The sequence below is a fragment of the Strix uralensis genome, chromosome 19 (assembly GCF_047716275.1).
Source record: "Strix uralensis isolate ZFMK-TIS-50842 chromosome 19, bStrUra1, whole genome shotgun sequence".
NCBI classification, from domain to species: Eukaryota; Metazoa; Chordata; class Aves; order Strigiformes; family Strigidae; genus Strix; species Strix uralensis.
Window position 1 is genome coordinate 3,086,237 of NC_133990.1, and position 24,047 is coordinate 3,110,283.

Consider the following 24,047-nt stretch of genomic DNA (forward strand, 5'->3'; position numbering starts at 1 on the left):
CGGCGCTCTAGCCTCGCGCCGTGGCGGGCGGGGCGGGAGGCCTCGGGCCTGAACCCGGTGGGGCGGGCGGGAACCACAGCCCTCCCCGCCCCGCCGCCTTCAGGCCCGAGGCCTCCCGCCCCATAGGACTTAAACCTGAGCGCTCCCGGAGCCCCACAGTGCTCAGGAGGGGTCCTGCCCCCCGGTCGCTGGCCCCATGGGTGGTGCTGGGCCGCGCTCTGGGCCTGGGGCTCGCCTTAGCACCCTGGGGCTGTGATGGCAGTGGGATGGCGGCCCTGAGGAGGTGCTGCTGGAGCTAAACCTGGTCTCTGCACCATTTCTCCAAGGTCCTCTCTGCTCCTTGGATGTGAGGACAGAGTCCCTCTCGGGTACAGGCACTAAATGACTTACCTAAGCAGAAAACTTCTGCCCCAACCCATCTGGCAGAGCTCTGTGCTGACCTTTCCAGACCCAAAGAGCGTGCTTTATATGGCAGGGAGGGCAAACAGCATTAATTTCATCACCAGGATCGCCCTGCAGTTCACTCTGGAGGGATAGGTTTTTCCTGACAGTTTTCTAAGCCGCTGCACGAGGTTGTTATCCCTTCTCCCAGCTGAGAGCGGGGAAGGAGGAGGAAGTCGTGGCGGCCTTCGTTCAGGACGTGGAGGATGTACGCCTCCGTTATTCAGGAGTGACTCTCCCTGCTGCTGGGCTGCTCTGGTGCATGGGATCAGGTGTGTGATGGCAGTGGTGCCTCTGGCAACAACTCCTGTCATAAAACATTTCATGCTTAGCTGGGAGCTGCAGCATCGCTATCAGTCCCCTTCTGCTGAACACTTCATTAAAAGTTGTCTTTCTCCAGCCTTCATTAAGAGTCAGCATCCTCAATGTAAACAAGATAGAAATGCATCAGTGTCACCTCTGTATGCCACTGCTGCACCTCCTGAGCACCAGGATGGCAAGTTTTGTCTCCCTTCACCATGCCTGGTGACATGGATCTGTCCCTGCGGTGTGGTTCCATCCCATCTCCCACCATGATGATTCAGGACCACCCTGCAGTTATTTATCTGGTGTAAGAGCCAGGACAGTCCCACTTCCACCTCACCAGCCACCTGGGTTTGCTCCTGCAGCAGGATCAGGCTGCAGGGCTCAGCACAGATCCCCCATCACAGCCATAGCCCTGCTGGGACCAGCCGTGAGCGCAGCGACAGGGGCGGCAGGCTCGCGTGCTGCAGCCAAACAAGGTCAAGATTCACATCCCTGCCTCCGCGGTGCCTGCGCTGGCAGGGTGAGGGGAGCCACGGCACAGCCGTCACCCCCTTCGCTTGCTGCACGGGCAGATCCAGTGCAGCACCAGACACATCTGCCCTAGTTTGTTGCCACCAAAGCTGCGTGTGGTCCAAGCTGGGTCGCTGGTGCCTCTCCAGGTCCTCTCTGTCCCCTGCGGGTCCTTCATCTGTGCCTTGTCCTGGCAGGGGCTATTCCAGCTCCACTCCCATGTCCCTGCTTGTTCCCTGAGGTGAGGTGAGAGCTAACAGCATCAGCTGCCTGCATTCACTCCGTGCCTCTGAGGAGAAACCCAGCCATGAGGCTGGTGATAACCCTGCAGCTTGGGATGAAACAGCAGCGTCCATTTGCTGGGCATCCCCAGCCCCAGTCTGCTTCAGCCACTCATGCCACTTGCACGTTCAGTGACGGCTGCTGCTGCCCTGCAAGGCACATTTGTTTGACAGTGGTCACAGCATCCATGCTATGGCCCTTCACTTGTCACCAGTTGCTGGCTTTGTATTTCAAAAGGAAGAAGCTGGAAAAAAAGTTGGGGGGGGGCAGGCTATTTTGGGGATGTAGGAAGTTGGCTGCTTCCTGAGATCATCCCTGCACCCACCAGAGAAATGGCAGCTCCTGGGTGAGCAGGGACACCCTAAGGGACAGGGACAGGCTCCTGTGGGACACCCCAGTGAGGGCAGCAGCAATTACAGGGAGAAACCCCAGAGCAGCACCCAGGCAGGGGGAGTGAGGGGGAACATGCCCCAAGGGCGGTGAGGGAGACCCAGCACTGCAGGGGCCATGACACAGCACCTCTGCAGGGTGCTCAGCCTCCCACCAACTCCTTCCTGGGCCCCTGGGGAAAGGACTTGCTGCTGCCCTCCTCTTTTAAAGCCCTTCCCTCCTGGCTTGCCATGCAATTCAGGTGTGCGGAGAAAGAAGGGCTGTTTAACCCCTTCCTGGTGGCTCCTTGCTTGGCAGCCTGAACACACCAGCCCAGGGCTGATGCTGTGGCCTCTTTGCGCTCAGCCTCTGCTTTGCCCTCTGAGTCCTGCAGCACCATCCTCCTGTCCTCATTCCTGCTGCCTTGTGGGGTGCTCAGAGCCATTCCAGCCACAGGGGATGGATCCTGCCTGTGTTGTCACCACCCCTCACTTTCCCAGCTGCTGAGGCTGAGATGCAACAAGTTTGTGTGTTCTGCTGCAGGGCAGCCACCGGCACAGCAGACCCCAGGTGGCACCTCTGCGGTCACCTCGGAGGGGCTTGACAACATGTCCTGCCCCAAAACCACCCTGCTCTTGTTTTTCGGAGATCTCCCCCAGTGCCACCAGCTTCATCCCTGTGGGGAGAGGCCCAGCAGCCTTGCAGGGACGGCGCTGTGCGTCCCGCCGGGATGGCTGATGGAGCTGTGGGGTTGGGATCTGCCCCGGGGAGAAGCCCGGGCAGGGCAGCGGGCAGAGATCACGGCTCTTATCACTGCAACAACCAACCTTTCTCCTGGGAAAGGGAGCGACTCTGCTCTGCGGGCTGACGGTCACACCTGGTTTTACAGCCAGGCAAAGGAGAAGAAAGAAGCAATTCTGTTTACTTAGGGAGTAATTAATATCCCAGCTCCTGGCATGTACAGAGGCAGCAGAAACCTCCCCCACAGAGCAGTGGAGAGCAAGGCTTTGCAGCCCTTTATTATTTCATTATCAGCCGGGCAGGATTAGGAGGGCGGGTCAGGGAACAGCACCGGCTTTAAGCAGGTTTAGCTCCTTTGAAAAGGCTTATCCTGGCTCAGTCTCACTCGCTGGCTGTGATGCAGTTATTTGCTGAGCAGAGGGGTTTGAGTAATGTTGGGGGGGGTGGGCAGGGGGTCAGGCAGTTTTAATAGCAAAAAATAGTAAAGCCCAGCAGGGAAATCTTGGGAGGTTCCTTTAGCAGGAACTGGCTTTATTTGCTGAATTTCAACAAGGAGGGAGGGCAGTTTCTCAGCTTTGCCAAGATCTACACCTCTCCCCGGAGAAAACAAGGGCCTCGGTGCTGCCCTGTGCACGCCAGGGGCTTTGGGGCGGTTTCTTGCACAGGGCTGACATGGCACTGGGTGGAACAACCATTGCAGGCAGCTTCCTGCAGAGCTGGACCAGGTTTTGCCATTTCTCCTCTACCGAGTTCCTCCCTGGAGCCCGGGTGGGGTGGCTGCAGCGTGCAGATCCCAGCCTGGCGAGGAAAGATGAGCCGTGGGAACCGCGGCAGTAAATTCCTCTTCTTCTTACCCAGGCCAGAAATGGGGGGCTGTGGTGGGCCGCTGTGTCCCCCATAAGTAATTCTGCCCCGGGAATGCTGCCCGCAGGCGCCGAGCGTGGCAGCGGGGATCGCCCCAGGATCCAGCCTCCCAGCCCGGCCAGTGGGGCCTGGCCAGGTGGTTCTCATTGCAGCCTCTGACTCACCTCCCAAAAATGTCTGCGCGCACATCACAGCAGGAAACCGCTACCGGGAAGTGGTGAAAACCCTGTAACAGCCTGAAATTTGGCTTTCCCCAGCCAAGGGGGAGATCAAACAGCAGCACTTTGGCCTCAATCCCTCTGACGCCAGGGCTAGTCATCCGGGTGGCTTTTTGGCTGAGTGAGCGGTGCATGTGGTTACTCCAGACTCAGCAGCTTCTTGCGGGGCGTTTGGGAGTGTTTCTCCCAAGGAGGCCTGACCTCAGAAATATTTCTGAGTAAATCATCAGCTGGGAGGAATGAGCTCAGCTTGCTGGCATTACTGAGGGCATCCTGGTGAGCCCTGTGGTCCTGGGCTGTGTCGGTGGCTGCCGAGAGCTTGGCGGAGGGAGGGTCAGGGCTGGTAGCAACCCCAAGCAGGTTGCAGAGCCTGATTTAGGAGCTGCCATAACATTTAGCTCTTCGGAGGCTGAGAAACCTCCTGGCTCAAGTCCTGGGCCTTGTGTGAAGCTGGGATTGTGGGTGATACCTGCTGCCCACGGGTCACAGAGGCAGAGACCAGGGGTGCAGTCGCTTACCAGAGTTCCACAGCAAATCAGTGGCAGACCCAAAACCTGTGCATCTCAGGTGGGATGCGATCCCAATCGCTCTCATCCAGGAGATACCTCTGTTATTTCTGTCCCCTCCCACTCCATGCTGGTCCCCTGCATCAGCACCAGCATCTCCCCGGGGACCCTCATGGCTGGGGGCTGAGAGGGGCCGCGCCGCAGTCCCCGGGCCAGGTCTGCCCCAAAACAGCTCTGACTCTGCACCGGCCGCTCCCGCAGGCGCTGGCTGGAAAGTTCCCACTGCTGCAGTCGGTGCCTGTCCCCCTGCCAAACCCTGCAGCCCTGCCAGCCCCGACGCAGCGCGGAGCCGCGCTATTTCTGGCTCCACCTTGAGAGATGTACCTTCAGCAGTGGGAACGACCATACAAGAGTCGGATCCGGGATAAGTGCATCCCCCTCCCGTTCCCGTCCCCGGGGCGGCTGCTGGCCGACGCGGCAGAGCGAGCAGGGATCTGGAGGAGCTGCCTGCCTCGAAGTGAAATGCTGCAGCTCATCTTGCAGCAGAGCCATGTCCTCTGCACACCTCCTCCGGGGCTGCCTGCTGTGTAGGCAGCGGGAGCCTGAAATCCGGGCCTGCCCTGGCGCAGAGAGCCTCGGGTCCGTGCTGCAGCCGGGATGCATCAGCTGGGGGGACACAGGGTTACGGCAGGGCTGGGAAGCCCCCAGCCTCTCTCCTTTCTTCCCCCAGGACAAGCTCCCTGTGGGGACCAGCTCCTCTAGTACTGGGGGCAGGTGCAGGAAGAGTGGGGGCAGGAGGGAGCTGAGGGGGTGTTTAAATGCCGTATTGAACCCTTGGCTTCTTGCACAACTCAAGGCAAACCTGTCTGCTGCTTCTACCTCAGTTTCCCCAAACACAGAGCGTCCATCACCTTCTCCAGCGAGCCCAGGGCACGGCGCTCCAGACATACAAGCCTTCTCCCCCCAGATTATGTCTGTGGGGTCTGGGATACCCCACAGGCCCTCCCAGGACAGGATTCTGAGGGGTGTTTGCTCTTGGAGGGAGACTGGTGGCCCCCGTGGTCACAGCTGGACTGGACACCCTGCACCTTTGTGATGAGAAAGGAGGTGGGGGGGGATTCACCACCGGCTGTCCCCACTGGCACACCAGCTCCCTGCCATGTCCCCGTGCCACGTCCCTGCGCTGCCCTCCCACACACACAGCCTCTGCGGCACCGCGCGGGTGGGAATGGAGCCGATCAGGACAAACCCGACGGGCAGACGCCTGCCCACGGCATGAGAGCCCCGGCTGCAGAGCACCCTTTGGGCTGCCAGTCGGGTCAAGGGAGCTCGTTAAGGCTCTCGTAATTAAGATAGCCCTGAACGACTGTTTATCAGCACTAAGCGGTGACGGAAGCGATCCCACTTCCGCATTAGACATCGCATCTGGAGGCAAACAAGTGGTGGCTGTGCGGGACCGGGTTGAATCAGCCCATGGCTGTGGAGAGCAAAGGGACCTGCGTGGGGCTGGTGGTGGGCACCGGGCTGGCCGTGGCATGAAGCAGGCATCTGCCAAGGGTGGCACAGCATCGGGACAGGCCCATGTGAAGTCCCCATAGACCAGCACTAAGATGGAAAAGCTCTATCCCTTGCTGTCACAGAGGCTGAGATTGTGCCAATCCCATTCCCCATCTGAGCAAAACCTGGCTGCAGCCCCCTCATCTCCCTGCCCTGGGCATCCCCCCCACCGGTATCCCTGCACTAACCCTTCCCATGTCCGAGCGTGGTGGCATTGCCGCCTTCGACAGCTCGTGATGAAGCTGCTCTCAGCCCCTTTCCCCAGCCCACAGCACGGCTGTGGCTAGCAGAGCCCAGCCGGGCATCTGACTCCTATTGAAAGTGCAGGCAGGCAGGGCGAGGGGGATCCCTGTGGCACGAGGCCACCGATGGATGTAGCACGGTGAGGACAGAGCCCAAAGCAGCCCCATCGTCCCAAGGCACCTGCCAGGAGCGGCGTGACAGCTGCTCTCACATCCTCCCACCACATCTCATGCCTTCCTGAGCGGAAATCAGGAGTGGATTAGTCACCGAGAAGGGTGAGGGGCAGGTCAGGATGCTGCACTCCTCAGCAGCCAGCTATTTCCTCCAGTGACACCTTGCTGAGGACCGCAGGGCTGTTTACAAACGCTGGACCCGCGGCAGGGCAGCAGCCGGGGAAGTGGCCGTGCCCAAATCTCATCCATCATCTCATCCCCAGCCAAAAGCATCAGCCAGCAAATGGCTGGGAGTGGGTTTTGCCCCCCCTGCCCAAGCATCAATTTGAACCCATAGCCCCCAGGGGAGTCTTTTTGGAAAGCACAATGCTCCAAATCATGGCACCTCGGCTCTTGTTTTAGGTCACTCTGGGGAAGCAAGGCTTAACCACATTATCCACCCATCCTGTGCCCTCCCTGCAATTTTTGGCCAGTTTCAGTGGGTTTAACTGGGGACAGAGGGCCAAGGGCTCACCGCTAATTAAACTGCTGTAAGTGTGAAGAGCGATGCCTCCCCGAGGTGCGAGCTCAAGGTTACAGGGTCTCAGGCTGCTGCCAGCCCGGTGGCACGCGGAGTGCGAAACCCGCATGAGCACTGCCACGAAGGGTGGTCTGAGGGATGAGGAAGGGGCGAGGAAGGCACAGGGGAGCGGAGGGAGGGACTGGGGCACCTCTCCATCTGCCTTACCATTCCCACAGCTCTTGTCTGAGCGCTTATCGCCCGCTTCCCCGTGCAGCTCTGCTTTAAATGGGGCCTCAGGAGAGCAAAGGGCCAGCTGGAGCATGCGGAGCAGAGATACATCCATGGGGAACTGGCTGGCAAAAAAAAAAATTATTGTTGAGCTAGGCCAGCCCCCCTGGAGCCCAGCAGCCCCTCGGGAGGGGGAGGTCGGTCCCGTCACCATCAAAAGCTGCTGTCAGTGATTTTTGCCAGCTGCCGCGGGCACGGAGTGGCTCCCAGCCGTGCTGGCACCTCCAGGCAGGTCCCCTGGGCTCTGTCCCCAGCGCCCTGTGCCCCGAGGTGGGGTTCACAGCACAGCCCACCTCCCTGCACGGGGCTCCCTGCCCACGGCACCCTCCAGCCCTCACCGATACCTGATGGGGCCACCAGCGACGGGCAGGACATCGTCCCCCTCCATCCCCCCTCCCGGAGGTGTCCCTCGCCGGCTGCCCGCTGTCCTCCTCAGTCCTCGCCGTACCCCGATTTCTCCAGGCACCCGCTCCGCTCCTCTCGCCCTGTCCCGGCTGGAGAGATGCAGAAACGGCGTTTAACCGCTGCTCAGCCCCGCGTGGGCCGGCGCGGCTGCCCGGTGCTGTGCCGCTGCTCTCCCGGTGTGAGCGTGGGTCGGTGCCGTGCCAGCCCCAGCACCGGGGGAGCACCCACGCCGGACACCCACCCCGGCAGGGCAGAGGCACCCCCGGCAAACCCCCGGCGGGTCGTGTGTGTGTGTGTGTGTGTGTGTCCGTGTCCCCTCGCTGCCCACCCGTGGGAGCTGCCGGCCGGGGCCCTGCCCGGAGCGCGGGGCGGCGCTTGGGGAAACTGAGGCAGGAGCGGGAGTGGGGGGCGCTGGGGGCAGCCCCGGGACGGGCCCCCCCACCCCGGGGAGGGGGCTGTGGGTGGGTTAAATTTTTATGAATGGGGCCGCCCCGCCTGCCATTGCCGGGCGGCGCGGCGGGTGTCAGCAGCGAGCAGCGGCGGGCGGCGCTCCCCGGTGCGTCCCGCTCCCGTTCCCGTTCCGCCGCCGATGGCCGCCGGCCGCCGCGCTCCCCCGGAGCCCGGGGGGGGCCCGGTATTACTTCAAGGCATCTTCGGTGCGGGACCGAGCCCCGGTGCTGCCGCCTGCTCGCTGACTCTGACGGCCCGGGAGCTGCAGGTGCGGCGTCCCGGCGGCTGCCCCGGGGGCTCGCCCGGTCCCGACGCCGCGCTCCGCCTGGCCGACTGCGTGGGCTCCGCCGCCTTCCCCGCCGCCGCCGCCGCCGCCTGCTTCTCGCTGGTGTGTTACCCGCTCCGCGGGCCGCGCTGGGGCTCGCCCGCCCGCCAGCGCCTGGAGCGGACCTTCCGCGTCTGCCTGGGCCCCGACGCCGAGGGCAACCTGCGCATCGCCCAGGCCTGGAGCCGGCGGATCCGCGAGCTCTCGGTGCCCGCCGTGCCCACGCAGGACGGTGAGTACCGAGCCGCCCCACGCTCGCACACACACGCACCCAGACGGGCACCCACCCACCCGTGTCCGCTCCGCCCGACGGAGCGAGCCCCGCCACCGGGGCCAGCGGCCACCCGAGGGCGTGGGGTGCGGGGCGTGGGACCCGCCAGCCCTGCCTCGCCCGTCCCCACGCGGGACGGGTGTCCCCGAGGGGCGGCCTGGGGACGCGGCTGGCAGCAGGCGCCGTGGTCGGGCCCCGAAGGGACCGGTCGGGGGCGAGGAGAGATCCCCATCCCCGCGGGGTCACCCGGATCGCCCCGAGCCTGGGGGCACGGGGACATCCCTGTGCACAGCCGCGGGGACGGGGGTGGCTTCTCCCCCCTTTCGCCCTTAAATCGAAGGGGGAGCAGGGACGTGGTCGCACCACGGGGGCCCTTTGCACGACACCCCCCTCTCCCCCCCCCGTCCGCATCGCTTTGGTTTGATAACTAGGAAAGCTCCAAAGGGCAGCATATTAACGAAAGGAAAAAAAAAAAAAAAAGTCATCGTTGCTGACGCAGGGAGGACGGGAGCCAGGCACCGTCCCCGGCAGGTCCCATCCATCACTTGGGAGCCAGCGAATCCCCCGGGACTCCCCCAAGACCCCCCCGGGGTCCCAGGGCAGGACGGAGAGGTCCGGGTTTCAGTTCCCCCCCAGAGCTGCCACCAGCTCAAAGAGGAGCGGCTGGTTCGGGGGCCAAGTCCCCCAGCCCCTGCAGTCAGGGCAGGGCAGGCTGGCATATATTTGAGCATCTGAGCAGAGATTCAATTATATGCACTACTTCATTTATTTAGCTGTCCAGTCCCACTGATCAGACTTGGAAATTAAGAGGCATGCGGTTAGAGGGATCCTGTCAAATCACATTTAGCCCAGTTCTCCCCTGCTTGGATTTTAAAATGCAGCTTTTTTACATGACCTGCAGCTACAAAACAACTTTCTGCTACTCTTCCTAAAGAATAAAAAAAATCCAGTAGAAAGGGGTGAGGGTGAAACCAGTTCCTCGGCTCTATTTCCAGCCTGAACTCTGCAGCTGTAGGTCTCCAGGCATTTTAAAACCCTCGCCTTTCTCGCAGGCGGTGCGAGGGTGCTGGGGCGGGAGCAGCTCATTGCACGGCAGGGGCCTCGGGGGAGCTGGAGGAAGGAGGACGGGCGAAGGCGGTGTGGAATTTTGCAGTTATTTTTCTAGCTGAGGGCCAGCAGGATTTGCAAACCTCCTCCCCCAGTTTGGGACAGAGCTAAAAATGCCTCTCGCCACACCCTGTGCTCGCACGCACCCTCACGTGCCGGCATCGCGGCGTGTGCAGGACAGATAAGGCCGTGCCGGGAAGCTGCGTGCGAGTCTGTGTGAAGCAATCCTGCCACCCCGTCCCTGCGGGGCCACCAGCGAGCCCATCCCGGTGTCCTCTCAGCTCCAGCACCTGCTGGGATAAAAGCCCTGGGGAGAGCTACAGCAGGGAGGAAGCCTCCCCCTCCTTATTTCAGCCCAAGGGGACAAAAAAAAGTCCCTCAGTGGTGAATAACCCCAAAGCTGGGGCTGCCCGCAGCATGCAGGGATGTGTCCCACCCTGCAGCTGGCCGGGAGTGGGGAGCAAACTGCCCCTGGGCTTGTGTCCTGATGGGGAAATCATCCCCTGGGCCGTGGCAGTGAGCTACCGTCGAGCGCTGCTGGCAGTGAGCGGGACCTGGCCCTGCCACAAGCCCCTGTTTCAGGGGACTCCTTTGCCGTGCTCATCCCCTTGGTGTGCAGAGGTGACACTGCGGAGAGGGGACGCAGCCTCAGGCCAGCTGGGTCACCGGGCAGGACAGCCCTATGCCCCGTCAGCCTGGCACGCTTGTTCCTTGTGCTCGGAGGGTTTCCAGAAGGATGCGAGGACACAACAGAGCAGCTGGGGCTGCTGATGGTGGAGCCGCGGCAGCGTGGTCCCCGCCGGAGCGCTGCCAGGACACGTGTCCCATGGGGGGACGCAGGTGGAGGGGGGAGAGCAGAGTTTGTGCGCTGGCAGCAGCTGGAGCCCCTTCCTCCTGCTGACTCAGTGTCTGCTCCGCTCGGCGTTTGAGGTTGAAAGCAACCGCGCTGTGCCGGGAAGTGACTGAGCCTCGCCGAGATGCCGGGGCCGGCCGGTGTTGCGCAAGGGAAGGGGATGCTGCTGAAATCTGTCCCCTCTGCCTGGACATCGCTGCTGCCGGGCTCCAGCTCTGAACCAGCCCCCTCCACTTCTGCCACGGGAGCCTGGGCTGAGCCCGGTGCTGCTGGTGTCACCGGTCCCGCATCGGGATCACGTCCCCATCCCTATTCACACCCGAGTACCAGCAATCTCTGCCTTGTGATGGAGTCACGGTGTCCCTCCGTGCCCTGAGCAGGGTTTGCCTTTCCCCCTCCAGCCGAGGAGCGGGTCCTCAGAATCCCAGCTGTACCCCACTGCCCAGGGAGGCCATGGGGCAGCAGCCACAGGTCCAGGCAGGATTTTCAGGCGAGGCCCAGCTGCAGGTCTGTGTGTGTGTCAGAAATGATGTGGCTTTAAAATGTTGTGGGTTTAAAAGCTGCATTTAGGTTCTTGCAGTGCCTCATGCTCTTGCTCTGCATCCTCCAGGGATGGGGGGGGGGGGGGGGGGGGGGGGGGGGGGGAGAGAGAAAAAAGCCCCCCCTCCAGCAGCTGGGGCTTGAGCATGAACCCTCTGTCCTGGGGGCTTGGCTGTGTTTGTCAGTGGGGATTTTAGTGCCAGTTGTGACCAGGGAAGGCTCCGGAGGGGAAGGAGCGGGGCCAGCCCAGCTGCCCGTTATCCCTGACCCAAGCTGGGGTGGCCTCTGCTCGCGGCGCTTCACCACCGTCCCTGAGGGCAGCTGGTCCCCTCGCGTCTGGCGCCCACTGATAAGGGGCCGGGGAGGGTGGGAGGCAGCCGGTGGCTTCCCCCAGCCCTGGGTGGCAGCGGGGAGAGCCGGCCCAGAGCCAGCACCTGCACCCAGGCTCAGCCCTGGCTGACAGGGCTCCCACGGGCAGACAGACCTTTGCTGTGGGCTCAGTAGCAGGTCCCAAGCAGCCGGTGTGGGGACAGGGAGGTGACCTGGAGGGTGACAGCCTCACCGGGCCATTCCCAGGGGCAGAAAATCAACCTGACGGTGCTGAAATCAGCAGCGCTCTGTGTGCTCCCCAGGGCGGGGATGGGCACGGCGATGGGATGCTCCAGGCAGCTCGTGGAGCTCTGCCAGCCCATGGGGAAGCCCCGGCGTGGCCGTGACCGGTGTGATGCTGGGTGTCACCTCGGGGCGGTGGCACATGTGGGGACCTCCATTGCCCCAGGCTCCCCTCTCCTTGCCTCCATCCCTGGTGTGGGCAGCAGGAGGGGGTTTAGCTGTAAAAACGCTGCCTGCGTGTTCAGACAGCTCAAATCAAAGTGTGCAGACAAGGCGGGGGGGGCGGATGGTTGGACCTAGCCCTCCTGCCCTGGGTTAGAGGGGGGTTCCCGGCCTGGGGGCAGTGCTGGGAAATGTCATCTGCTTGGTTGACTCAGCTCCTGACAGAGCAGCAATTTCTGCTGAGTCAGCAGGCGCAGCCCCTGCGCTGTCCCTCAGAGCCCACGTGCCCGAGCGGGGAACCCGCTACCCCCCTGGGGCCCAGATCCCGGCTTCAGGGCACAGAGCGGGTGGGGACGTCCCCCACCCCCACAAAACTGGCTTCACTCTGCAGGGCCGGGACTTTCCGGAGGCGACGCGGGAGCTCGAGGCACTCTGCTCTGCTCATTTTGGGGCTCGGGGTGCCTGAGCAGCACCCAGGGGTCCTGCCCTCGAGCACGCTGTCGCCAGCACCCCTGGGTGCCGTCACATCACTCCTCCTCCCTACACCCCCCCCCGTGGGGCATCTGCAGCCTGGGCTCACCCCGTCCCCCCGCGCGGGGACCACTGGGCTTGGGGGGGGGCTGGAAGTTGGCGGGGAGGGGGCAGAGGGATGTGGATCCCTGCCAGGCTTGTAATTACAGCCCAACCGGGGCCCTCGCACGTGAAACCTGAGCCCCGTGGGGAGCAGGGGAAGCAGAAGCGTCCGTCTGTCAGCGCAGGTGTCTGTCCTGGCCTGGCTCCATCTGCAGTGGATGTGGGGAATTGGGACCTCGAGTCCCCCTGGCCCTCACCCCCCCACCCCGTGCTTGGCTCCGGGTGCTCTGGGGACTGAGCCGTGGGGCTCAGCAGGGAAAACTCACAGCCGAGGGTGTTTGGGGCCGGGTGCCCCAGGGGAGCTTGGGTTCCAAACCTCCCCTTTGCTTCCACCTTTCTTTTCTCGGCGTGTCCGAAAGCGCAGCCGGCAGCACCCTGTGGCACAGGGGTGTTCGGTGCAGCAGAGCCCCGGCTCCGCTGCGGCATCGCTGGCTTGTTGTGGGGCTCCAGCCTGGGCATAAAACCTCTCTGGTGATTGCAGGAGAGCTCCGAGTCCCTGCAGGACCCCGTGTCCCTGCCATCTCCCTGGCGTTCGCAGCAGGGACCCTCCATCCCTGCTCAGCTCTGGGTATGGAGGCGGCCCAGGGAGCTCGTGGGGATCGGGGGCAGCTCCCCGTCCCGTGGGGCTGTGGCAATCACTGCCCCGGCTCGCAAAGCCCTCTCTGGGCAGTGCCATGGCCCCAGCGCCCTGAGCCCCGCTCTCCCCCCGCCCAGGTGACAGCTATGGGGTGCTGCCCCGGCCCTGCCGTGCCCTGGTGCTGCTGAACCCGCAGAGCGGCGCCGGCCGCGCACTCGAGGACTTCCAGGCTGTGGTGCAGCCCATGCTGGCCGAGGCCGACATCGCCACCACCGTCTTCGTCACCGGTGAGTCCGTGAGCAGCTCCTTCACCTCCTCCTCCTCCTCCCTTCCCAGGATCCTGCCTGGGTGGCTTCGGCGATGGTTTGGACAACGCCGTGGGTGGGTTGGGTGCGCTCAGTGGGGGTGACTGCCTGGCCTGCACCCCTGGGGCTGGGACCCCCGTGTGGACAGTGGGGCTGGGGTCACCATCTGGGGGGTGGCAGCAGGCAGGGCAGAGGGACGGAGGGTGACACTTGACTCTCTCCACTTTCCCCCGCAGAGAGACCCCACCACGCACACGAGAAGGTGCGGGATGAGGACCTGTCACAGTGGGACACGCTGGTGGTCATGGCTGGGGACGGGCTGCTGTACGAGGTGAGGGGCACTGTGGGGCAGCCCCCTGGCCAGGATGGGCAGAGAGCCGGGAGGAGAGGGGTGCCTGCGGCAGGAGCCAAGCTTGGAGACACAAAAGCAGGCAGGGAATGGCGAAGGAGAGGTGGCACCTAGCTTGGAGCAAAGCAGGGCAGCCACGGCCTCGGTCCTGCCCTGGCCAGGGGCACCGCGGGCTCTGCTCCCCCCCGGGCTGGGCAGGGGCCACTGGGTTCCTGGCCCAGCCCCGGGTTCCAGCAGCTCCCTCCATCCCTGCAGGTGGTGAATGGGCTGATGGAGCGGCCGGACTGGGAGGACACTGTGAAGAAGCCGCTGTGCATCCTGCCGGGGGGCTCCGGCAACGCCCTGGCCGCCTCCATCAACCACTACGCAGGGTGAGCCCCGACCCCACGGGGGCACCCGCTGCCGGCACCGCACTGGGCACCGAGCCGGGGGGGGATGAGGGAAGCGAAAGGCTGAGTGTGGCTCCAGCCCAGGGGGAGGGTGCTGGGTGCGGGGATGCCCAGCACGGGGGTGCCCAGCACAGGGGTGCCCACCTGGGCCTCCACCTCCCCGCAGGCAGGTGCTGCCCAGCCCCAGCCAGTCCCTGCGAACACCAGCGTGTGTCCCTATGTCCCCAGCTCCCCCCACGGCCTTTCTGCTCTCGGGGCTGAGTCTGGCAAAGCTTTACCCTAAAGGATCCACCCCGGGGCACAGCTGATCCCGCTGTGGGGAGGGCAGGGACCGGGATTGCCCTGGCCCAGCAGCCCCAACTCGGTTCCCTCTTTCAGGAGCTGTTTTATCCTTCCCATCCCCACCAAACCCTCTCCCAGCAGCTGTCCCTGGGGACACTGTCACCCAGCTGGGATATGTCCCAGCCATGACTCAGGTGGGCTGCACACAGAGGCCCCAAGCTGGGTCCAGGCTAAACTCACCCTCTTCATCCCTCATAGCAACGATCAAGTTGCCAAGAAGAAGCTGCTGACAAACTGCACCTTCATCCTGTGCAAGGGGCTGCACACGCAGATGGACCTGGTCTCGCTGAGCACGGCCTCGGGCAAGCGCCTCTTCTCCTTCCTCGGCTTCGGCTGGGGCTTCATCTCGGACGTGGACATCGACAGTGAGAAGTACCGCCGGCTGGGCAACGCCCGCTTCACCCTGGGCACCCTCCAGTGCCTGGCCAAGCTGCGGGTGTACCAGGGCCGCCTGTCCTACCTGCCCGCCGTCCCCGAGCAGGACACCCCCCCGGCACCCAGGGACCCCCACGCGCCCGTCACCAACGGCCAGGCTGGTCACACTGTGCCACCGGCGGGGACGGACGCGCCCGGGGCTCTGCCCAGCGACTCGCTGCTGGTGCCGCTGTGCCAGCCGGTGCCGCCGCACTGGACAGTGGTCCCCGAGGAGGAGTTTGTCTCCGTTTACGCCATCTACCAGTCCCACCTGGGCACCAACCTGCTGATGGCACCGGCGGCCCAGCTGCACGACGGCTGCATCCACCTCTTCTACCTGAAGGCCGGCATCAGCCGCGTGGCACTGCTGAAGATCTTCCTGGCCATGGCCAGGGGGACCCACCTGGACTTGAACTGTCCCCACCTGTGCTACGTCCCCGTCCGGGCTTTCCGCCTGGAGCCGCGGGCGGCCGCGGGCATCATGACGGTGGACGGCGAGGCGCTGGCCTGCGAGCCGGTGCAGGGCCAGATCCACGGCCGCCTCTGCCGCGTCCTCAGCGGCTCCTGAGCGGCCGGGTTCGCCCCTCCCCGCAGCGCTGAGCTGCCGGCACGGCCCAGCACGAGGGCGGCAGAGCCTTCCTCCCACTCAGGAACCTCCTCCTCCTCCCATAGCAATAGCTGTCAGGGGCTGCGGGCGCTCGTCCCCTCGCTTGCCCCCATGCTTAGCTTTACCCCCTTGGGACAGCCACCAGCACTGCCCCAAAAATGAGCTGCGAGCCCCATCAGGTACTCAGTGCCGGCGAGACGCCAGCGCGTTCTATCCCGGTACGAAATCCCGGCCCCGGGCGGCTGCGCCGGCACAGCCCCGTCCCCTCCCTGGCTCAGACGCACACGGTGGCATCGCTCATGTCCCTGCCGCAGAGCCAGTGCCACCCTCCAGAGATGGTCAGGACCAATATGTCTAATACAAGAAAATGACTTTTTTAAGAACATTTCTACCCAAAGCTTCCTGTAGAAGCAGAATTTATTCTTGTGAGAAATGCAATAAATATCTAGCGTTTGCAAAAAAAATGCCCCCTGGGTTTTAAATCCAAGTTCATGGCTGTGGGCAGGGCAGGGCAGTGGTGCTGTCACCCCGGGCTGGGCTCACACACAGCCCGGCCATGTGGCCATCAGGACGGGTTTAGCTCAGCACCGCGGCCCTTCGCTCCCCAGGACCCTGCCTGCGCTGCCAGACCCCAGTATCTTGGGGCCAGGACCAGGCCAGAGTGATGGCCGAGGAGATGCTCCCAGGGAAAACGCCTCAGAAGCAGGACACGGGGCACTGCTGCCACCGAACACGATTTTTGGGGTGCACCAGTGCCTCCCTGCTCAGCCTTGCACTGGGGCTGATCGAATCCACGGAGCTCAGCCCTGCAGCGATGCTTTGGGCAATCCTGGGGAAGGTTTAGCGCCTCAGAGCGAGCCCAGGGAAGTGGTCAGAAAAGAGATTCAAGGAGGCGGTTGTTGGAGCCGAGGGGTTTGGTTTTCTGCCGGGAGCAGGGGCCCTACAGGGAACTTGCACATCCCCTTTCCCGGGCAGCCCGGGGCCAGCTGGAGCTCTGCAACAGGTCCCTGCCCAGGGGATTGCCTGGGGGCAGATTACTGAGCCTGTTTGGTATAAAATTGCAGTAATTAAACCTCATTTACAGCGCTCAAGTACAAAGTAGAAGAGTAAACAGTGGTGGCTGTTTGCATTTATTCATCTGCAAACTATGCAATTAGGATTGCGGAACCGGGAAAGAAGAGCACGATTGTTCCCCCCGGCCACGTCCCCACTGACTCGTGGGGAGTTGAGCTGTTCCCGGGCCAGCGAGGCAAGCAGCAGCTGGGAACCACCTCCCAAAATAAAGTTATTTCTCCTGTGGCATTAGGCCAGGTCTAAGAACAGGCTCAGCCATGCTTCGCTGAACTCTAACCGTGTGGAACAGCCGCCACTGCCGGAGGGGGCTGCAGGGAGAGTCCGGGGCAGGGCTCAGAGCTCTTGGCTGCCTCCTCAAGTGGGACAGTTCACCAGAGCTGAGCCCTTTGGGTCTGCAGCACCTGAAAGGCTCCCTGGAGTCCCCCCCGGGGATCGCTCACAGCAGCGGGTTGGTTGGGATCGCCCTTGCCATCCCTTTCCCAGGTTTTGCTGCACAAAACTCTTCCTTGACCCAACCGCTTCCACAACCTGGAGCCCCCCCCAGCCCCTCGCTCCTGTCACCCGAGGGAGGTGGCAGCAGCAGCCACACACCCCTCTAGAGGCAGATGCTTGCTGGTTTTGAACAACTCCAGCAAAGCCGCAAGTCTGACATCGCTGCCCCTCTCCTCTGCCTGCACTGGCCGGAGCCTGCCCATGCAGGCAGAGGGGGGCCAGGCAGGGCAGCCCTGGGGGCAAACGTCAGTGGGGGTTAAACACCCCACCAGCACCCAGGAGGGGCAGGAGGCCCTTGGCCCAGACTGCATTTGCCTCCCATCACACACTTACCTGTGCTGGGGCGAGGGGCTGGGAGGGCAGCCCCGGGGCAGAGCCGCCAGGCTTGGGGGGGGCTGCAAAGGGTTTTGCTTTGCGCCAGGTCTGGCCCCATCTGACAGAGCAGCCACTGGTTTTGCTGCCAGGCAGCAGCCTGCGTGCACCACACACCAGCAAAGCGCAGGGAAAACAAACCAAAAAAGAGCCTGACAGGTGCCTCGTGAATCAGGGTTTTGGGGAGCGAGGTCCTAGAGAGCCACAGGGGCAGCCCCTCGCTGCCAGATCTGCCCGGCCCCCTCCCCACGCCGTCAGCCTCAGCCAGCGGGACCCCGTCCAGCCCAGGAGACAGGGCAAGCGCCAAAGCGTGGCGGGGGGGGAAAGAAAGAGACAACAGTCACAACTACTCACAGAGGCAAAATTTAATGGCAAGTCATCTTCCCTCCTTTATTACACCTTGGTTAGCCAAACAAAAAAAAAATTCTGCAGGTAAAAAAAGTTTTAATGGTCACACAGCACTTTATACATATATCGTAAGCAACCAAGCATCCACATCTGCACGTGAACGACACACCTCTAAGCATGGCCTCAATAGTCAGGTCTTTTTTTTTTTTTTTCATTAAATACTGTACAGAATCAAGGCTACAAACTGATTTTGTAATGCTTCTTCCCTAACCCCAGCACTTAAAACAGTTACAGGCTGCTCTCATTTGTACATCACACAGTCGTGTAGCCAGTTTTAAGGCTAACAATATGCATCATGCTTTGGCTTTTTTTGTGTGTTTTTAGAATTTTTTTTTTAAGGTTTTAGCCTTTTAAATTTTGTTACCCTTAAATATTACATACATACACAAAAAATTACATAGCTGCAGTGTGCTCACCACCAACCTCATCACCCAGGAGCTTCACATTATCAAAAGCTTTAGAAAATTTGTAAACCTCTGTGCACGCCTCGGTTTGGGACAGCCAGCTACAGAGAGGGAGCGATGCCAGGGGTAGCGGCAGCGGGGGAGTTGTGTCCCCTTCCAGAAGGCCAAGGAAGCCCCAGGAACCTGTGCAAAAGCTCTTGATTACGATCAGAGGAAACAAAGACTTCTTGGGCGAAGGGGAGGACGCGCAGCTCACCCCAGCAGCACCGGCTGCCTGCCCTCCTGTCCCCGTGGGTGGGCAGCCTGGCCAGTCCCTGCCGCCCGCTCTCCCCGTGAGATGAGAGCTGCAGAGAGGACAAGGTGGGCAAAGCAGGGAACCCTCTATCCCTCCTCTATCCCTCCATCCCCAGCCGAAGCTCAGCCCTAAGGGGTTTTCTCCCTCCCTCCCTGGCCAGCGGGGCTAAGGACAGTCACAGCCCGGCACAGGGGACAGAGGAAGTCAGCGTCTGTAGATCACCAACCACAATTTTGTCTGGTGAGTAAGAGGTTTAATCATTTGCGGAACAAGCCTCTCTGCCTGCCCTTCCCCTGCCCTGAAGCAACAGCCTCACCCCTCAGTCCCAATCAACCCTTTATACTTGGGAGACACACCAGCTCCTGGCTCAAAGGGATTCATTCATTTACCACCAGCCACAGCCACAAAGCGGCCGCCGGTTACATGTGCAGCTCGCGCTGCCCTGCCTGTGGCCCAAAACATCTCGCCGCACTCTGATGGGGGTCTGCCACACTGCCAGACCTCCTGCCTGACGGGCAGGGAGGGCTCTGGGTGCCAGAGTGGCCACGCAGGTGATCCACCCGCAGACCAGTGCTACGAGAGCTCTGCAGGCCCAGGTCTGCGCTCACAGCCAAGCCCTGCTTCCTCCAGAGCACCGGGAGCAGGATGTGCCTGCCAAAATCCCGGCAGGGGATGGCGATGGAGGGGCTCTGGAGTATCAGGGAGGCGGGGGGGGGGGGGGGGGGGCAGATGGAAATACCAGGCACAGGGATCTGGGTGGGGGGATTTGGGTCAGTGGGTGCAGACCCTGGTGTTTGGAGGAGCAGAAAGCACCGTGCAAATGTGCTGAGATTTGCCTACTGTTCTCTGTTTCAAAATGAGAAGGCCAGACCCTGGCCCGGGTCAGGGGAAGGGACACAGCCATACCGAGCAAGAGCAAAGGAGAGTTTTGGCTCCGTCCTTACTTCTGGCAGAGCAGTCTGCTCAGAGACTCCTTCCTGGGAAGCCTGGCACCACCAGCTCCCCGTGCCGGCTGGAAGGACCAAGGGACTCTCCCTGACAGACCGTGCTCCACATGGATGCTAAGTGGGTGCTCCTCCAATGCCAAAACACTGGGCAAATGCAGTAGTGCTGGAGCACGATCTCCCAGCTCCAGAAGTGACAGTAAGTGCATGCTCACAGAAAAAGAGGCTTCAGGAAGGTGTCTTGACCAGGAGACTCTGGCAAGTCACTGCTTCAAAGTGCTCACGGTCACCAGCTCAGACAGCGCTCTCGCTGCTGAAACACGGGCTGATCTCGCCAGCCGCTGCCCAGAGCGGCACGGCAGCGCTGCAGTTGACATCAGGGGTAGTACGTGCTGTGCCCACAACGCTGCTGGCCACAGCGGACCCAGGCCACCACAGGAAAAGGCTGGCAAGGGAGGGAATTGATAACAGTCCACACCAGTGTCTGACGTGCTCCAGTCGCTGGCTGAGGAACAGCACAGGAACGGTCACAAACTGCTGCTGCTACAGCAGGAGCTCGTCACAAGACAGCTCCTCTCCCTTGGGTGAGCCTGGCTCAAACAGCTCCAAAATACCCATCTACAGCCAAACGACGGAGAAGCAGCAGCCATGCCAGGTTCACCATCCAGACTAGCTGCTAGATCTACAGTACACCCCAAAATCACTCGCTGCTGCCTGCCCAGGCGAGGACGAGATCCAGGGTTAGGTGTAGTGCTGTGTGACAGCCAGGATGGCTGGAACGAAAGACGTGGATATCGAAGTAATCAGGGCAGAACCCTGAGTCCCATGTATTTCTAGAAGACAGGCATGCATGGTGGAGAAAGGGAAGTTTGCCTTACTCTGGAGAAAAAGAAGTGGGGATGGCTAGAATTGCTTCCAAAAGATCGAGCAGAAGTTGCAGAACTGGATGGAAACCCCGCAGCGCTGCCAGGGCAGCGCAAGTGCTCCCGCAGAGCTCTGGCTCTGCCTAGCAAGTCCTGATCGGAAGAACCTCGTAGCTATGGGTGAACAACTAAGACTAGCGCAACTCCGTATGGTGTGGACAACTTCAATGCAAACACAATCCAATGTCTAAGTACGCATAAGCTGGGGTAGACTTCATAAAACCCATGGTAACGCAGAGAAAAATGAAAGACTGGGAGGGCATTGCCCTTCACTTCCAGGTTCTACAGCAATCACTTCTCCTGGCTTGAACCCCACCAGAACAAACGGCTGGGTGTAGCGCTGGGTGGGAAGAGTCCTTTTGTGGAAAGGTGCCCCAAGATGAAAGTGCAGAGGGAACGTGGCTGCAAGACTGCTTCTGTGCAGGTCTCAAATCTTACCATTGCAGGGTCAAACTCGCAAGAGGAGCACGTACACGGGACAGGGGGAAAGAAGAAGGGCTGGGGGCAAAGAGTTATTCATGCTTAGACAACCTTTCCTTGGAGGAGCAATCAGGCCTACCACCTTCTTTGGAACAAACCAAGCTGAGGAAGAAAAGCTGGAAGGAGAAGCCAGTTTACTGGTAACAGCGTTTGCCAAATTCCTTTCTGCTGCTTTCCCTTCTCCCCTGCACCTGCCTGTCCCTAACCTGACAGTTTATTTGTCCTCTGTCCACTCTGGGATGTTGGCCCCTGCTAAGGCAGCCCGGTACTGCTGCAAGACACCGCGGATGCTTTTAATGAACCCCTTGGACAAAGGGAAGAGGGGGAACCCAATATCAGGGTAACCGCTCTTCTCCGGAAGGAAACTCCTGTAGCTCTTTCTCCTTTTCTTTGGTTTCACACTAGGCTGCAAGGCAGAGTCCTGGGCAGCCTTCCCCTCGTCCGTTCGGTCTCTGGCCAGGTCTATCCCCCTGGCTTGGCCTGTGCTCTCCGAGTCTGAGTACTGTTGGAGATCACCAGCGTTGGGTGTCGAGGTTGTGAACTCCGACTCGTCCAGCTCCTCCTTCCCGTCGAGCGCCGAGTCGGAAAGCTCAGCAGCCGCCCCCTGCTCCGAGCTGCTGCCGTACTCCCCCAGCGATCCCGCATTGTCTCCGGGGCTCTCGGCCAGCGTGCCACAGGCAGAGAGAAGGGAGGCAGAATCCGCCCCGTTGGCCTGTTCGTGGCTCCGCTCCACCAGCTCGTTCGTCTCCAGCCAGGACTCGATGCGGGACACCAGGCGCCAGCCGTTGCAGCGAAAATGCTCACGGATTTCGTGCTCAAAGACCTCCACCGGCCTGCGCAGCAGCTGCATCATGGACTGCACCACCCGGATCAGGGTCATCTCATTGTAGCAGCGACTGTTCTCGTAGCCCTCCTGGAGACCCCGGTCGCTGTCAAAGCCCGCCTCGTTGTAGTAGGGCTCATTCACTAGGATGAGACCTGCCAAGAGAAGGGGAGACCAAAGGGTTAAGGGAGAAATTTTACCGTGAATCACCCTCCGAGGCAGAGACAGACACTGCCAGGCCCTGATTTCTGCCAAGAGGGTTGAGGTTCGAGGGTCACAGCACCACCTTGCCAAGGCATCAGGCCAGCTTCACCCGCAGCCACCCCGACGCTGGCAGCCAGCAGGGCAGGGCAGGGACCGCAGGAGAATGTGCTGCAGGGAAGCCAGGCTTTGACTTCAAGCAGGTAACAGAGACCAGGCTGGACAACCAGGGACCTGCAAGATGCAGTGGACTGGTATCACAAGGGGAGCACTCGTGTGAATGGGTCTGTGGCCTTCTGCTAGGGCGGTGGGGATCTCGGACACCACCAGGAGTGGCACTCAAGGTCCCTGGCTGGCAAGAACAGTCTTCCACCAACATGATGCAGAGGGCATGCAACAGCAGAGAAGGTCAAAAGGGGAAAGGTTTCACAGCTCCTTTCCTTTCACTGCCCTCCGAGCAAAAAAACCACAAACGCACCCAAAGCTTTTTCTCCTTAAATAGTTTCTTCTCTTCCTCTTAATCAGAACAAAGGCCAATCTTCAGTAAGAGGCTTTGAGCTGGCCAAGTCCCAGCCTATCCAGCACAGTCCCATCAAACAGGGCAGTTCCGAGACAGTGAATACTGTGACAAGTCACCCATGCCAAGCTTCCTCCTGCTTGCTTCTGGTCTAACATGACGACACGTATGTAGCAATGGCACCAGCACCGCCGGGCTGCTGGCAGCCTGCCACAAACTCCATTAGAGCTGGTGGAGGTGAGATCATGAGTCTCTCAAAGCCCAAGCAGCAGGAGGGGAAGAGGGAATTTTTCACTAGCACCAAGCTGCTCCAGTAAAAGATTTAGTATTTCATTTTCTAAATTTGGATCTTCAGCTTTGTAAATGAGAAAAGCCTTTTCTCATGGTGTCGTTCCCCCACAGGATACAGGCAGACTGAGACTTCAGAGAAGCAGGAGTTGCCTGCTGACTGGAGGCAGGAGCCCTTGCTCTGTGTCAAAGGTTTCCAAGTCACATGCCTGGACTCCCTGCATAGAAAGTTGGCCTTGAGGAAGAGATTTGATTTAGTCTGTCTGCTCTCAAACTAGATACAACAGGGCAAAGCCCTGTGGCAGGAAGCCCTGGGGCTGGTCTAGACACACCCCTGATTATTCTCTGCTTTGGAAGGAGCATAAACACCATCACCCTGTGCAAAAACATGCTCAGTGTAGGATGGGTGGGTGACTCCGTGGGGATAAACACAGTCCTGTGGATGAAGCTCAGTTTTAGCAACTTCAGCTAACTTTGGTAACAGGCTGAGGACACAGTGGTTCACCTTTGTCAGCTCAGAATAACAAGCAAAACAGCTCTGTGCTTAGCTGCCACAGTGAGAAGAAGGGAGGCATTGTGTCAGAAATCTGGGATGCAGCCAAAAATCAGGGTATGAGAAAAGGCTTGCACCTGCTTCGACTACTGAACTGGAGAGATAAGGACACTGCTTTGTCCAGCAAGGTGAGAGCAAAAGGCAGCACAATCCCAACTGGGGTGGCAGACCCCAGCTGCGCATCCCCGTAAGCCTGCAGCCCCTCCTCCCTCTGCCTTTTCCTGTCCCGAAGGCTCTGCAGGAGCATTTACCTTGGATAGAGATGAGTACTTGAAGCAGGCTGGATTTACTGGTCCACCTTTCCGTCCCCTGGAATGCACATACAAATGTGTTAAAGGGCTGAAGCACCATCGGTTTGCTCTGTGATGACTGTTAGATGAAGCAAGGCCCCAGTTTCTCTGTGTTCCTACTGCTAAGGTCCTCTGGCTCACAACAGGAACAAGGGACTGACTTGACAAGCACATGACGTGCTAGTGTCCTGCTGCACCTCTCATTTTTTGCCATCACTGCACCCCATCAGGCCAGTTCAGCCTGGAACGGTGTAACCCTACACACCAGACACCAGTTGCAACCCCGCCCCAGCTGCCCTGTTGATCTACCTGCCCAAAACACAGCACTTCCCTGGCTCTGTTTATTCCAAGTCTCCAGCTGGACTTTATGACACACTACGAGATTCATCCGCAGTGTGGGAGACAGGGACCCAAACTGCGGGAGAACACCCCACGCTGGTGTCGGCATCTCTGCTCTGCCCAACCGTGATGCAGCCCAGCGGGTCTGTGGCTTCTCATCAAGGAAGGACAGACAAGAGCCAAACACAGTCCCAGAAGCAGCCAAACTACACCAGTTACCTGCTCCGGACATCTAAAACAGAGCCCAAAGCCCAAGCCATCCCCAGCTCAAACACCACCTGAGACCAGAAGTCACCCAGGACT

The 24,047-nt window shown here is 60.9% G+C and overlaps 3 protein-coding genes across 7 annotated transcripts in view; 1 reads left to right on the top strand and 2 right to left on the bottom strand.

Moving 5' to 3' along the window:
• Nucleotides 1–316: 316 nt before the first annotated feature.
• LOC141952260 (uncharacterized) lies at nucleotides 317–13,066 on the bottom strand. 4 transcript variants are annotated; one of them, XM_074889522.1, is made up of 4 exons: nucleotides 8,472–13,066; nucleotides 7,345–7,494; nucleotides 6,938–7,065; nucleotides 317–748 (listed from the first exon to the last, which is right to left on the bottom strand). In XM_074889522.1, exons 1-4 carry the CDS (start codon nucleotides 8,729–8,731, stop codon nucleotides 465–467), a joined length of 822 nt encoding a protein of 273 aa, XP_074745623.1. In that variant the 5' UTR covers nucleotides 8,732–13,066; the 3' UTR covers nucleotides 317–464. The 4 variants fall into 4 exon arrangements, with proteins under 4 accessions (XP_074745623.1, XP_074745624.1, XP_074745626.1 ...); XM_074889523.1 differs by lacking the exon at nucleotides 317–748 and adding an exon at nucleotides 3,050–4,903; XM_074889525.1 differs by lacking the exon at nucleotides 317–748 and adding an exon at nucleotides 3,050–5,325.
• On the top strand, nucleotides 7,486–15,805 carry SPHK1 (sphingosine kinase 1). The gene is made up of 5 exons (XM_074889513.1): nucleotides 7,486–8,412; nucleotides 13,073–13,222; nucleotides 13,477–13,571; nucleotides 13,845–13,960; nucleotides 14,519–15,805. The coding sequence occupies exons 1-5, from the start codon at nucleotides 7,995–7,997 to the stop codon at nucleotides 15,300–15,302; spliced, it is 1,563 nt and encodes a 520-aa protein (XP_074745614.1). The 5' UTR covers nucleotides 7,486–7,994; the 3' UTR covers nucleotides 15,303–15,805.
• A 1,821-nt stretch (nucleotides 15,806–17,626) lies between these two features.
• The window catches only part of UBE2O (ubiquitin conjugating enzyme E2 O), a 72,432-nt gene continuing 66,011 nt past the window's right edge, over nucleotides 17,627–24,047 (bottom strand). The window contains exons 17-19 of one of the 2 annotated variants that reach the window (XM_074888757.1): nucleotides 23,367–23,424; nucleotides 21,843–21,991; nucleotides 21,597–21,711 (exon numbers count right to left, since the gene is read on the bottom strand). In XM_074888757.1, coding sequence (XP_074744858.1) covers nucleotides 21,855–21,991; nucleotides 23,367–23,424 — 195 coding nt within the window. In that variant the 3' untranslated portion in view covers nucleotides 21,597–21,711; nucleotides 21,843–21,854. Of the gene's footprint in view, nucleotides 21,712–21,842; nucleotides 21,992–23,366; nucleotides 23,425–24,047 lie in introns of both variants that reach the window. The other variant, XM_074888756.1, reaches the window with a different exon arrangement.

What these genes read in the sequence shown, in the direction of transcription:
- SPHK1 (XM_074889513.1), top strand. Translation starts at nt 7,995, where the DNA reads ATGGCCGCCGGCCGCCGCGCTCCCCCGGAGCCCGGGGGGGGCCCGGTA. An exon ending in CACCACCGTCTTCGTCACCG is followed by an intron (nt 13,223 to 13,476) that starts GTGAGTCCGTGA and finishes TTTCCCCCGCAG; the next exon opens with AGAGACCCCACCACGCACAC. An exon ending in GGGACGGGCTGCTGTACGAG is followed by an intron (nt 13,572 to 13,844) that starts GTGAGGGGCACT and finishes CCATCCCTGCAG; the next exon opens with GTGGTGAATGGGCTGATGGA.
- LOC141952260 (XM_074889521.1), bottom strand. Translation starts at nt 8,731, where the DNA reads ATGTCCCCGTGCCCCCAGGCTCGGGGCGATCCGGGTGACCCCGCGGGG. An exon ending in GTCGGGCGGAGCGGACACGG is followed by an intron (nt 7,495 to 8,471) that starts GTGGGTGGGTGC and finishes GCATCTCTCCAG; the next exon opens with CCGGGACAGGGCGAGAGGAG. An exon ending in GTCGCTGGTGGCCCCATCAG is followed by an intron (nt 7,066 to 7,344) that starts GTATCGGTGAGG and finishes TTTTTTTGCCAG; the next exon opens with CCAGTTCCCCATGGATGTAT.